The sequence below is a fragment of the Hyperoodon ampullatus genome, assembly GCF_949752795.1.
Source record: "Hyperoodon ampullatus genome assembly, chromosome: 4".
Lineage (NCBI taxonomy): Eukaryota > Metazoa > Chordata > Mammalia > Artiodactyla > Ziphiidae > Hyperoodon > Hyperoodon ampullatus.
Genome location: NC_136917.1, coordinates 148,040,604 through 148,055,465, shown reverse-complemented (window position 1 = coordinate 148,055,465; position 14,862 = coordinate 148,040,604). Strand labels below are relative to the sequence as shown.

Sequence of the window (14,862 nt, the reverse complement as noted above, 5' to 3'; positions counted from 1 at the left end):
GGAAGTGAAGTAGAGTTTAATAGCTAACAACTCACATAACACTTCTTCAAACTTAAAACTTTCTGCCCTATAAGAGAATCATCTTTTAGTTGAAACTGATCCTTTGCACATACTGATCCAAATCCCCTTCCCAGCCTAGCATGCACTCCCCAGTGTTCTCTGTCTTTCCAGATTCTACCCAAACTTGGGTGCAGTCCCAGCCACTCTGACAGCACATGCTCAGCACAGAGCACTGCAGGAGGTAAAATGAGCAGATGTCATGTTTCCTAGGGAAGCTGTTTCCTGTTTGGGGAGCGAGAATGTATGTACCTGAAATGAGTCAAAAATTGTCAAGTGCTGAGAAAATGCAAAGAAAGGAATTACTGTGGTGAGATCTGGCTAATGAATAGAGGCTTTTGACTGGATAAATGAGTATCTCATTGCCACAAAGAACTGTGCTGAGATGTCGGTGCTCTGAGTTCCTGTAGTCTTGGTCTTGGATTTTACTAAGCAAACAAAACTCACTGGGTTACCATTTTATCTTCCCATACATTCACACATGAAGTATTTCCCCAAATTCTCTCCAACAGTTTTCTCAGTCCTCTCACTAGTAAAAGCTTGAAGCACTTTGCCAATCCTCTTACCAGTCCTGAAAGCAGGTAATCAAAAATAACATGACACTTCACTAAAAGAAAAAATTTAAAGTACAGAACAACAATTAAAATATTAACTACCTCATAGCAAGGAATAGCATGGATCACTGTAGAGAAGTTATAATCATAAGGAAATCAGGTAATCAAGAAATTCTAGATAAGTCTCAGGCAGGTTGTACCAAGAAAGTTTGCTGTTAGCCAAGGAAAACCAACAGTGCATTTTAGACTCAACATGGAGTATGGTGATTGCTTAGATCTTCAACTCACTCAATTTCCATTAAATCGGAACAAAACTATAAACAATACCTTCCCAACATGATATCAGATTAGTGATCTGATATGCTAATTCTAATGAGTGATTGTTAATGTTATTATAATACTTGATATTTGTGCAGCCCACTTAAAAAGCAACTCAAAGATTTCCAAATGACTTAGGTAAGGAATCCACCCAGGACTTCAATATGATAGACTAGATATTCTGAAAAACTCTCCCAGTATTAAGCCCCTAACAAAGTTTACAGCATTAAGAAAGGGGGTAAGTCCTTAGAGGTCAAAAATCAAAAGAAGAAAAATACAAAGAAATCAGAGAAACTCAGAGAGAAAAGTAAAAGATGCAGTGTGATGATCTTTTTTATGTGTCAAGTCGGCTAGGCTACAGTCCCAGTTATTCAACCAAACATTAACCTGGGTGCTGCTGTGAAGGCATTTTGTAGCTGTGATGGAAGTCCATAATTGGTTGACTTTAAGATTATTCTTGATAATCTAGTAGTCCTGGTTTAATCAGTTAAAAGACCTTAAAAGCAGAGCTGAGACTTCCTAGATGCAGAAATTCTGCCCATGGACAGCTGCTTCAGCCTGTGCCTGAAAGCTGCAGCCTGCCCTTCCTGACAGCCTGCCCACTGATTTTGGATTTGCCTAGCCAGTCTCCACTATCATGTAAACCAATTTCTTGCAATAATCCTCTTAATATCTACTTCCTGCTGGTTCTCCTTCTCTGGCTAAGCCCGATTGATGCATGGAGCTCACTGCTGATCTGGGGCAACTGCTGCTCCCTACTTCTGCTCTGGAGAAAAGAGGCAAGTTTAGGACTCACATAGGTGAAAAGTCAGATTAGGATCCACTGAGTGGAAATGTGAACCAGAAAACAAAGAACAAAGTAAGCAAACCTAAACTTGGCTCTCGGGGCTTCAACTCTGAGTACAGGGTAGAAAACTATTCATGGAGAATCTATAGCCACAAGCCATAGATTTGGGACCCAACTCCACCATGGAATATGTGTAACTTCAACTTTGAGCATAAAGAGATACCACTTCATATTCACCAGACTGGCAAAATTTGTAAGTGAGAATATCGAGTATTAGACAGAATATGGAACAATAGGAACTATTAGATTCACTGCTCTTGAACAACTTTGGAAAGCCTTTTTGCATCACCTGGTAATGTCATAGATGTATATATCCTATGAGATAATGATTTCATTCCACTACTAGGTATATGCCCTGGAAAACCGTATGAATCTGTGTTCTAAAAAACATGTACAAGATGGTCTGTGCAGCATAATGTATAATAGCCCCAAACTGGAAGCAGGTCAGATCCACTCACAGGAGACTAGTCCAAGTGGAAGAGTCACATAACGGACTATCTACAACGGAGAAAATGAATGAATTACAGCTACATGTCCTGGCACAAACACAATGTGGTGTAACAAAAAGCCCAATACATATATTAAAATTTCATTTCCTTTCATGGTCTTATTACATATTTTAAAGATAAAACCTGGACCAGATCCCTACTTACCCACATCCTATATCCAGGCTGTCAGCTCTTCAGACCAAGATTTATATCCTATTCACAACTGTACCCACAGAACCTAGGAGAACACCAGACGTAAAAAGATACCCAACAGATACTTGTTGAATGAATGAATAAATTTTGAACACAAAAATGCATGCCAAACCTAGGGGCAGGACAGGAATAAAGACGCAGACGTAGAGAATGGACTTGAGGACATGGGGAAGGGGAAGGGTAAGCTGGGACGAAGTGAGAGAGTGGCAGGGACATATATACACTATCAAATGTAAAATAGATAGCTAGTGGGAAGTAGCTGCATAGCACAGGGAGATCAGCTCGGTGCTTTGTGACCACCTAGAGGGGTGGGAAAGGGAGGGTGGGAGGGAGATGCAAGAGGGAGGAGATATGGGGATACATGTATATGCATAGCTGATTCACTTTGTTATAAAGCAGAAACTAACACACCATTATAAAGCAATTATACCCCAATAAAGATGTCAAAAAATAAAAAAGAAAGAAAAAAAAAAAAAACGCATGTCAGGAAACAGACCCTGTGTTTCTAGCCTAGTGTCCTGATGCATGAAATCCCAAACCCTGATTTTACCTACCTGGACCCCTTCTGCCGTAGATGACCCTGCAACTGTTGTCATCTGACCTATCTGACTCCTCTTCCCCAGGTTCCAAAAACCATACTTCCCCTGGATACTTCCATCTAAGAGCCACTCAAGTCCCAGTGTGATACATTGCCATCAAAAACCCTAAGAGAAGGGAGCTTGTCAATGTCTGTAAAATGAGGTTTTGAAATGTGCTCTAGATTTAATTCCGGCAAGTTGTATTTTCCCATGATTTAACACGGATTCCAGAAAGTTGGAGTAAACAAGAACTTTGATAGGGCCAGCAAATACAAGGTTCAGAACAGCAAACAAAACTGCTTAAGAAATTTTAGTTCAAATTGATCAAATTGATAACAAAATAGTATCACATTAAAGTTCTGAGGGAAAAAAAGGAGTTAATTACATTGGGCCATATTGAAAAGGGACTTATTATGAAATTCCTGAGTACCTTTCTATTTGGGAAATAAACATAAGTGAGGGGACACATTTTAGGGGAAAGTAATTGATACACTTTCTCTCCTGAAGTACTAGAGTACTTTTAAAGTACATCTTTTTTTCAATACCAAGGGTGTTCCTGTTTTGAACATTACGAAGAAGGAATGTTTTACACAAGGAAAGGTGGTCTTTCTTGGTACAATCACAGTAATTCAATCTGGCAGCACTGACTTCCCTAAGCACGAGGTGTACCTTAACGTGGCTAATGACATGCCTAGTGTCGGTGAATTTCATCCCCTCTGCAGGGTAACATGGTACAAGAACACTGCAATTACCTGTTTTGGGGCGACCAAGCACATTTCAGTATACTAAGATTTTTAAATTCCAAATGTCAAGTATACTTTAAGAATAATCACAAGCACATTAGCTTATTCTGCAATCTCTAGCTGTCATTTTAGTATTGAGTCACAATTATTGTCTTAGGGAGGGAGATCGTCACAAAGAACTGACACTTCCTTAACATCTAGAAATCGCACATTTCTTTCTTCTGTTATGTTATGTGGACTGGATGCCAGCACACTCTAGATTCATCTATGTGGCTACAAGTCACTTTTCATTTCATTTCAATGATTTACTGATTTTCCAGTTTGCACCTGACACTATGTTACATACTGTTTGGGAAGGGAGTTCCTACTCTAATGGGGCTTTCCAGGTAGTTGATAAAACAAGATTTATATTCAAGGAAGACTTAAAGAATAAACATGACAGAGTATAAAGCCCGAGGTATGATAGAACCTTGACTTAGGAGCTTGGTTATATTCTAAACACCAACTGCCTCGACGCTTTTGAAAATTCACTCCCTCATCCCTTGTGAGCCACAATTGCTTCTTTGGTGAGAGAAAGAGGCTACATTAGGCACTCTCAAAGGTCCTTCTGACAAAGCTGTTCACTTCTGACATTCTGGGTTTTAAAGAAGTATAAGAGAGTAGCTTTTAGAAGATGTGTGTGGAGAAATTCACAATGCAAAGACTGCTCCAAGGTGGGATTAACCAGAGAAGGTTTCATAGTAGTGGTAGGTCTTAAGGTTGGCCTAGAAGCACAATTATGAAATGGTATTGCAAGCACTATAACGTGGTATTGTGTGTGACCTATTGGGTGCATCACATTTGTAAACCTCATTCTTTTCCTATTCATCTCTTCTGCCTTTATGACTAAACACATGCCATTCTCAACACGTTATTACTCAACTCTACCTCAACAAGGGAGTTATAAAAGAGAGAATGGGTTCAAGTGGGTGGATGAGGAATAGCCTAACTCATTTCACAGAGCAACCATGCCTACAGGAGCAATTACCCAGCCAAATTCACTCACTGTCCTAGTAACTTCCTCTGCCATATTAATTACCTAGTGATCTAAAAACTATCAAATCACACATACAAAGTGTCATCCATCACCCAAGATTAATAAGAATTGGGCAATTATTAATAGGAGTTGGGCAATTATTCCAACTATTCCAATCCTTCCAGATGATTGGGTTGGTGACAGAGTCCTAAAATTTCACACTGAAACTAAATTATCTGGAATGGTACCTCAATCAATCAGACTGACCAGATGATGCATCTCTTCTCTTGGTGCTTTCTGGAAGGAGATTTAGATAGTAAGTTATCTAATTTAGGTCAGAGTTCCAATAGCTTATTAAAGTAAAGGAATTTAAGCAGCTGTCCATTTTTGTATACAGATAATATAGACTCAAAAATTTCTTATTGGGCTTCCCTGGTGGCGCAGTGGTTGGGAGTCCGCCTGCCGATGCAGAGGACACTGGTTCGTGCCCCAGTCCAGGAGGATCCCACATGCCGCGGAGCGGCTGGGCCCGTGAGCCATGGCACTGAGCCTGCACGTCCAGAGCCTGTGCTCTGCAACGGGAGAGGCCACAACAGTGAGAGGCCCGCGTACCAAAAAAAAAAAAAATTTCTTATTGCTTACATACTCTGCTAAGATTACAGAAGAAACTCCCAGGAAAGTTATCATCTATCTTAGGGTCTGGATGATGTCTGCAGAGAAATTACTCCTCCCCTTGTCCTTTCTTTCTCCTTCTTGGCAAAGCTCAAGTTCTGAGTCCTCTGAAACCCTTATCAGAATCTACTATCCCTAATTCCTTCCTCATCTATTTTCCCTTTGAGGTCCATGGTTTCTAAATCCTTAAGACACATAAATATTATTATGGATTCCTTTTGTTAACTGTCTCCCTAGTCCACTATTTTTTTCCCCTGAAGAAAGGAGAAACTAAATAATAATTTTTTACAGTCCCAATTTCCAGTGGCCCTTTATGCATTACTATTATCTCCTACATATTAAAGAGAATATGGGCATCGCAAAGAAATAACTTGGGTCAGTTTAGCTCTGAAAACTACCTGAAACTCTTTAGTACAAGGCAGAGAGGAGCAGTTCAGATCATTCCCAAGGCACGGGGTCAGATAACATACTTTGCAGTGGACTACAAACAAAACACAGCCAAAAGAACCTTAGCTGAATTCATCATTTGATAACGTGTTGATATTTTCTCCGTTCCTCTTCACACATCATTATCAGCATCATCAAATATTTAAATCTGCTTTCCATATGCAGATATGACAAGCTGTCTAGTAATATTCCATGCTAATGTATTATAACATTGCTGATACTACAAAGCATAGTTTGTAATTTAAACTATTTTCCTCCAAGGGATTCAGAAGAAGCTTAAAAAAAATTTACCATTATGAATACCATCAACCAATGTGGCAAGGATGTAAGAGATACCTTTCTCCTTTCCCGTTAAGAATACAGAGACTTGAGTACAGAGAAGTGAAGGGTACAAGGGTACATATCTTCTGGCCACAGAATGGGGAAGAGATAACAGATTTGAAGAAGAGCAGGTCTCATTGTAAAAATAAACAATAATAGAACAGAACAAACTCCTCCATCCAGTGAGGAGATTAAGTCACAGTACCCTTTAATCCGCAGGTTGGCTCCTTCATCTCTGGGACGCCCAGCCTCTGCCTCCTGTACATGACATGTGGGTGGTATACTCCCTCAGCCAGCAGATGACTTTTGACAGGCTCAATGAAAAAGTCTCCATGTGGCAGATGGAAAAATCCAGTCTGTAAATACATGCAGTACAAAGGTTTTATTTGGATCAATTCTTTACTGAGGCAAAGAAAATTAGTAAAGTGAAAATTATATAGATTATGATGAGCCCTGAAACTCATAAGACCGGTGCTTTCATCGTCCGCCATTTGATCTCGCAGAAGAGCTACACGTAAATAATTTAGTGAAATGTCTTCATAGTCCTAGTTATTAAATGTTTTGGGGTCATGATCCCTTTGAGACGCTAATGAAAAAAGTGTATATATACACACATATCCAAAGGTAGCATACAATTTTTCAGGTTCGTGGATTCCCTCTACCCCTATAACTCATTGCTGGATATCTATGAATCTTAAATTAGGAACCAGTGCTTCCCGGTTGCCCTGTTATGGAACTGGTACTTATAATCCATATTTCATTGGCAACCTTTGGGAACATTTACCTGTAAGTGAGTAGCAGTTTGACTTGAAGTGTGTAATGCCATTCTGCTCTTAAGGAAACAAAGAAATATAATACTAATGCCCTGATCTGAGCCTGAGTTTCCAAGAGTCTAAAGAGGGCACTCTCATTTCACAGATATGGGAATCAGTCATAAGTTGGAGAATGCTGGGCAATGAGTAACTCTTTTTGGAGGTCAGGTCTAGAAGCGGTATAGCTGACAACTCTGTTTTCTCTTTGGGAAAATTTCCTAGTGCCCATTTAAGATGTTTAGAAATTGCTTTGCCAATGATCTCCTAGGATGGACTTAGCTCTCAGGATGTGAATTCTATATTGATGAAAAAGAGGGCTTGCCCTCGACGCCCTCCTGGCAGCTTCACCTTGAGGTGACCAAGAGCTCAGACTCTGGAATTAACCCGGGTTCACATCCCAGCTCCTCCACTTTTTAGCTCTGTGATTTGGGACAAATGACTTGCTCAGGTTAAGCCTTCTCAATTGAAAAATGGGGATAACCAAGGGATGCTGTGAAGATTAAATGAGTTAATACATGCGAAGCTCCTAGAAAAGGGCATGGCCCGCAGTCTTGTCTGTTATTAGACTCTTGCCAGATCTCAGATTTTACGGCTTTTCATTGTCTCAGGGTCTCCGGAGTCAATATAGCAGTTCAATGAATATTAAGTTTGCAAAAATAAACCTGGAAAGTTTGAGGTTAGGAAAAATATGAACAGGTCCCAAAGTTCAAGGTCCCTCACCACATGTCAGCAAGCTGGGGATGCTCTGCTACACAGACGAGTCTGAAGATGGGGTGAGTGGGGTCAGGAGGCAACAGTGGCTCTGTGAAGGGAGATGCTCTCTGTTGAACAGGCTTTGACTTGGGGGTCTTTCCAAAACGTTTGCTGCACTGTACCAGTAATACAACCAGATCTAAACATAAACCTCACAATTGGCTTCCTATTTTGATCACTGACCTTAAAGTATCTTTGATAACAGGGAGAACAGAAAAAAAGGAACACTTTACTGAAAGTCATATGAATAGCTGTGTGACCATGAATGGGTCACCCAACCTGTAAAATGTGGATAATGCCTACCACCTCATAGGGCTGTTAGGAGAAGCAAATGAGCTGAAGCTTATCAAAGTGCCATGCGAACTGCTTTACAAATGCAGGGTGGTATTATTTTAACTACCAACTCCAGAAGCAGTTATATCTGACTTCAAATTTGCTGGCATTTCTTAGGAGACATGATATTTTTTTTCCTCAGCCTCTTTCTTTGAGGAAAAACCTCTGGGACAGGAAGCACTGACAAGGTCCAGACTACAATAAACTAGCTGGAAACAGACTTATGCAGGACTGAGATTGGGTTCTATTTCTACTCTGAGACAAAGACCAGGGACACAAAGAGATGGTGGGCCTATTGCTAATGAAGCTCATTTGTTCCATGGAAACAAAATAGAAGGCAAGGACTCCTCGGGGATGGCTGGCGTGGGGTCCCTTTGTGCAACTGCCATCAAACTAATACTAAAGTCCTTGAAGAAAAAAAATAACATCAACAAGAAGGATATATTGGTATTTCTCCAGCCTCAAATTTTGGACCCAGGTGGTGCAGAAGAAACAGATGGGGTGCCAGTTGAGAACATAATAACTATTTTATGGGCACTATGAATGAGGGTGTCTGAAAGCCAAACAAGCATTTTCTTAAAGGCTTCCTTCCATTTCCGTTCCTGCACAAGGCCAGCTTTGCCAGTGTGTACCTGGAAATCACCTGTACAGCCTAAATATTTCTCAGAAGCTGGATGGAGACTTAGGAGAGCTGGGTGACCCACCAGCTGGAGGGGAAACAGAACATCTGCTCATATGCAAGTGGGGCTGTTGGCCCCAGGACCCCATGTGTGTCACAGAGAAGGGAAGGGACAGGATAGGGGATGAAGGGACATCGCTGGTTCAGGGAGAGTGAGGCGGGAAGATTTCCCAGCTGAGCTCTGCACCTCCCCTCTTCCCCAACATATAACCACAGAGCTTTGTACACCTGGTACCCAAATGGCCATGGGTCACTGGTCTCTTCTCATCTAACCAGAGCCAGGTCATGCTCTGGTTAGAGCATACACTGGTTTTCTTTCCACTGGAAGGAAGGACTGGCTCCACTCTCTCCCTGAAGCTAACTGCCAAGAGAACCATCTTCTTTCACTACCAGCTCTGGATCTGGACCAAAGAAGGTGCTCTTCGTTCCAGTCTTCTCTACAAACGGCTCACCTCTTATATCTTTGAAGGAGAATGAGAATGGACTTGAGGACAAGGTATCCAATTCACTGGGGGCTTGAACAGGTTCCCGGAAGAACCAGAGCGAGATGAGCCCCAGGCAGAAGCTCAAAGCGGACAAGTTTGCCCTTTTACCTCCATCATCTCCTCTTCTTCCTGTCAGTATCCAGTATCCCAGCACACTGCTAACTGTCCTTTGGAAATAAACTCACCTCCTTGTTTTAACTAAGTTATAAATGTCTGTGAATGCTTCCTGAGGCTCTCTTCTAAGAATTGTTTTAAATAAGCTGTATTTTGAAGCATTGTAAACATACAGAAAGATATGCAAGTTATAACTGTAAAGTCCCATAAATCTTTCATAGAGGGCACATCTAAATGCAGAAACAGAACATTCCCAGCAGCCAAGAAACTTCCTGTTTCTCTTCCCAGTCAATATCATCCCCAAGGGTAACCTTACTCTGATTTCCAACACTAATACATTTGTTTTAAACCTATCCTTAATTCTTTACAGGAAGCATTACTTGATATACAAAAAAAATAATGTCTTCTAGTTCGTATCGAGTGTTAGGGACTGGTCAATGGAAGAAATTTAAGGGAGGGGGATTTCTCAAGGCCCATTAAACCAGACTCTTCATACTGCTTCCTACTCGTCCCAACCAGTGGGGATGAGACAAAGGACTGAGCTACCTTAGCATGAGTCATTTGGCATTGAACCTCTACTGCCCTCTGCTAAGGAAGGAGGGGGAAGAAGCTTAAGAGTCTTTAGTATCAATTTATCTTTCCTAGTGGGAAACTGGTAGTGTCTTACAAGCAATTTGTGAATAGAATGTTCTAGAATTGCAAAGGCCAGAGACCTTGAAGAGTCACCTAACCTATGCTGTCATGCCTTCAGGTTTTACCACAGGTGAAAACGGCACACCAAAGAATAAAAACAATGGTATTGTAAAAGACATAGGGGGAATTTATCAAATCCAGCACTCAGGGCCCTGTGTTGCACAACTCAAGGGGGTGCTCTTCACATAGAAAAAACTGTGAGTGGCACCCCCTGGAGGTGTGAAGTGAAACATTGTCACTAAAACTCATCAACCGGTCCTGGAAAGAAATTCCTTTTTCACTTGAAAATTTCAGAAGTTAACAAATCAATCTGTTTCTTCCCATGGTGATGAAGACAACATGATGAACATATTCTGAAATCAAGAACAGAAAAAAACTAATTTGGGATAAAGAGGTACCCAAGATACTCAATTATAGCGCATGGATCACTGGGAAAGATGTCACCTGTGGCTCACTATATACACAGGAAAGAAGATAAAATCAGACCCCCAAATCACCCTTATTGATTATCAATCTGCATCTATCACATGGCCAGCCCAGTGCTAAGAGCTCTCAGAGGGGCAGTGACCCCTGCCCTCGAGGTTTACAACCCAGCCAGGAAGATAAGACTCATATCCATAAAATAGCAGAAAGGAGAACAACAAGGCACTAGAATGTTTGTGTTTAAAAAGGTGTAGTGTTCATATGTCCCAAGACACTAGCCCATGAGCTTTGATGTCACTGGGCCTAGAGGTCAGAACTTAGGTCCTGTATCACAGACCCTTCCCCACCTCACACAGCATCTTTGCAGAAGGTGAGGGGAGGTACCTCCCTAGGTGATACAGATTCCAGTGCCGTGTCCCAGGGGAGACAAAGGCCATTGAGGGCAGATGCTTTTTGAGGGCACAGGCAGAAGATTGAACTCCTATAGTCTCTAATACACCTGGTCCAGTCCTAAAGCCATTACAGCCTTCCAGAGTTATTAACTTTTTTATTGCTGGGGTGCAAGATGCAGAAAAACTTTCTATCATTTAATATGCAGCCAGGACCCTAAGTCAGAAGTCAAGGGAGGACAGAAGCCTCAGCATACAGAGATGAGACCACTGGGAAGATTCCTCCAGGAATAACCTCCCCTCTGCTCTGATGCCAAGAGCTCCCTGACTGGCCCCCATGGAGCCAATGGGGAGTGTAAACTGGTAATGTCATTGATTCACAAAGATTTTGCATGTTAGTCTTGGTAGCCCTAGGTAAAGCTCAAGCCAGGAAGACATTCTCTGCTGCATCCACCTGGCCACACATGTGCCAGGCAGGTTTTGCAGCAATACAGATCTGGTCCCTACCTCCTAAAACAGTGCTGTCAAATAGAACTTCCTGCGATGACAGAGATGTTCTATATCTGCACTGTCCAACTCAATAGCCACTAGCCACATGTGTCTATTGATGTGTGGCTAATGTAACAGTGGAACTGAATTCTTAACTTCATTTAATTCTAATTATTATCTTTAAACAGCCCCAGGTGGTTAATGGCTACCATACTCACATATTTCTACAGAGTGGCTGACTAGTGAAGGAGAGGGATCCATATGTGTATGCATTATACAGTGACGAGTACTGGAATCCAGGGAAAATTTGAAGACTTGTCTTAGAAGAAAAACAAACTAAAGAAATGTGACATTTCACTATAATAGTTGGTTTTTTTGTGATCAAGCCAATCAGGAGCCAACTTGGAAACACCAAAGTAATGCACACAGTGGAGAACTGAAAGAAGCAACTAGGTATAAAAAGTGTAACATTTACCAAAATTACAATGAATCATGTTGAGTTCATTTTTGTGTATGGTGTCAGGAAGTGTTCTAATTTCATTCTTTTACATGTAGCTGTCCAGTTTTCCCAGCACCACTTATTGAAGAGACTGTCTTTTCTCCATTGTATATTCTTGCCTCTTTTATCAAAGATAAGGTGACCATATGTGTGTGGGTTTATCTCTGGGCTTTCTAACCTGTTCCATTGATCTACCTTTCTGTTTTTGTGCCAGTACCATACTGTCTTGATTACTGTAGCTTTGTAGTATAGTCTGAAGTCAGGAAGCCTGATTCCTCAGGGAGATCAGCTCAGTGCTTTGTGACCACCTAGAGGGGTGGGATAGGGAGGGTGGGAGGAAGACACAAGAGGGAGGAGCCATGGGGATATATGTATATGTATAGCTTATTCACTTTGTTATAAAGCAGAAACTAACACAACATTGTAAAGCAATTATACTCCAATAAAGATGTTAAAAAAAAAGTGAATCCTGGGGAACAAATCTGGCAGGACAAGGGTTGTGTGAGGGAGCTGCCGTTGTCCTGAGGCCAGAATGGAAGGGGCATGGAGGTATCAGGAAAAGCCAGGGACTGGGGTTGTGATCATACAGAATCGAAAGCCAAGCTCTACTTCTAGAAGGAGCTGTCCCCGTTAGAGCCCTAGAATATCAACCTACATGTCCTCATACCTCTCCGATGTTCTTCAGAGGAACCTACCCAAACCCTAATATACACAAGACCACATCCCATACACTGGCTGGCAGTTCAGGGTCCAAGTAGTAGAAAAAAAAATCCCTGCATTAGAAAGTTGATGAGTTCAAAAGATATATAAGATCAAAAAGTTATGACAGGGTTTAATCAAAATAGCATGAGTTGTGGTCAAATTAGTTAAAACGTTGAGCCCCAGTTTTCTCATCTATAAAATGGGGCAAAATCTATCATAATTAGCATGGTTATAATAACTATCAAAGACACTGTATTAAAATGCGTAGCAGAAGTCTTGACATATATATGGTAGGTAGTCATAAATGCACAGTAGCTCATTTTATCATAGCATCATCCACAGTGAACACGATATAAAGGGGTGACTGAAAGCAGGTATTCTCAAGTGCAGCCATTTGGTTCATCTCCTAGCTGCACGTAACTTAAGCTCTCTGGGCTTCAGTTTTCTCGTGTGAAAAATATAAACAGAGGTAGTAACTTGTTAACTGGCTTATTAAAAAGTGACATGTTTATTAAATGAGTTAGTGTAAAGTGCTTGGATGAGTGTCAGCACATAGTATGTACCTAATAAGTGTTAGCTATTATGATAGTCTAAGGAACATTCCCCCCAGATCCCTGATGTGATGGATAATTTTATGTTTCAACTTAACAGGCTATGAGGTACCCAGATTAAACATTATTTCTGGGTGTGTCTGTGAGGGCGTTTCCAGATGTCATTAGCATTTAAATCAGTGGACTCAGTCGATTGCTGTCCCTAGTGTGGGTGGGTATCATCCAATTTCATGAGGTTCAGATCTTCTTCAGCCCTCAGACTGGGATTTATACCATCAGCTCCCCTGGCTGTCAGGCCTTCAGCCATGGACCAAATTACACCATGGCTGTCCTGGTTCTCCAGCTTGCAGATGGCAGATTGTGAAACTTCTTAGCCTCCATAATCGTCTGAGCAAATTCTTCATAATAAATACACTAATTAGGGGAGAATCAGTGGTGCCTGGACGTACATTGAACTGTCTGGAAAAATCTGAGAGGAGACAGAATTAATAGCTTTCTCTTTCTTGCTTTTTGATAGTCTTAGAGCTGGAAGCGATGGTGGAAGGCTTCTCATCAAACTTCACACAATGCTCAGCCTGAGAGGTTGGTTTTCAGGACATCTCTCAGAAAGATCAAGCCTGATTCTCAAACTGGGATTTCTTCAAATGAATTAAGGCTGAAATCTTCAATAAACTTAGTTTCCAAGTCTCTAGGTCAACCACGGGAGCCAGGTCCTGCCCTCCCCCTTCTCCTACTGGAAACAGAATCTACAGCACAGTTTGTGTTCCACTAGTGGAAAAGCCAGACTTTGGAGACGGGGCTGAGTTCAACACTCAACTCCAGCACTAGCAAGCAGGGTGGTAATTTGCACAAGTAATTTGGTCTCTCTGAGCCTCGGTCTCCTCATTTGTAAAATGGCGACAACATATTCTCTGCTGAGGAGTTTTGATAAGAACAGAATAAGATAATATTTAAAAATGACCCTGAACAGTGCCTGGCCTGCTGTCCCCATGGTTTTCCTCCAGGTGATGGTGCTTGGACTCTTCCCTGTGACTCAGTCAATCACTTCCTCATCTTGCAGCATGCTTAACATGGTTGTTTGTTTCTGGAAGTACTCAGTTTTGGGTTCCAGAAGAAAACCTCCTGCTCACATAAGGTAGAAAAGTTGTCCCTTAATTAATTTTCTTTGTTTCTTACTTGATAGTACTTGGAACTGAGTGCATTTATTCAATTACAATTCCCAAGAGCTGTTGCCACAGATTCACTCACTATTTTTCTTATGGGAGGTTAGACAGAGAGAGAGAGAGAGAGAGAGAGAGAGAGAGAGAGAGATAGGACAGCCACTCAGCCCAATAAAGTAGATTTTTAGAAATTTAAAATGTAACCACCAAAGAGAATGAGGCATCCGATGACCCACTTATCTCTAATTTTAGCGTGCAAAAGAACCACATGGAAAGCTATTAAAAATGCATATACCTGGGAGCCTTGTCCAGAGATTCCAATCAGTAAGTCTAATGTGACACCCAGGAATCTGCATTTTAGTAAGCACCTCGGGGTTGCTGATATAGATAATTCATGTATCATACTCTGAAAAACACTATGCTATTCCACTAGGTAGTGCTTGATTGTTTTTAACTTCTCTCACCATCAAACTGGCATTAACACTACGGATATGGTGAAATACTTGTAACGGCCCTAATTAAACATT

The 14,862-nt window shown here is 41.3% G+C and overlaps 1 protein-coding gene across 1 annotated transcript in view; it reads right to left on the bottom strand.

Moving 5' to 3' along the window:
* ADAMTS12 (ADAM metallopeptidase with thrombospondin type 1 motif 12) overlaps positions 1–14,862 on the bottom strand; it is a gene marked incomplete at both ends in the record, with an annotated part of 398,160 nt that overhangs the window by 248,448 nt on the left and 134,850 nt on the right. The window contains one exon of the mRNA XM_079701994.1: positions 6,459–6,609. Coding sequence (XP_079558120.1) covers positions 6,459–6,609 — 151 coding nt within the window. The remainder of the gene's footprint in view (positions 1–6,458; positions 6,610–14,862) is intronic.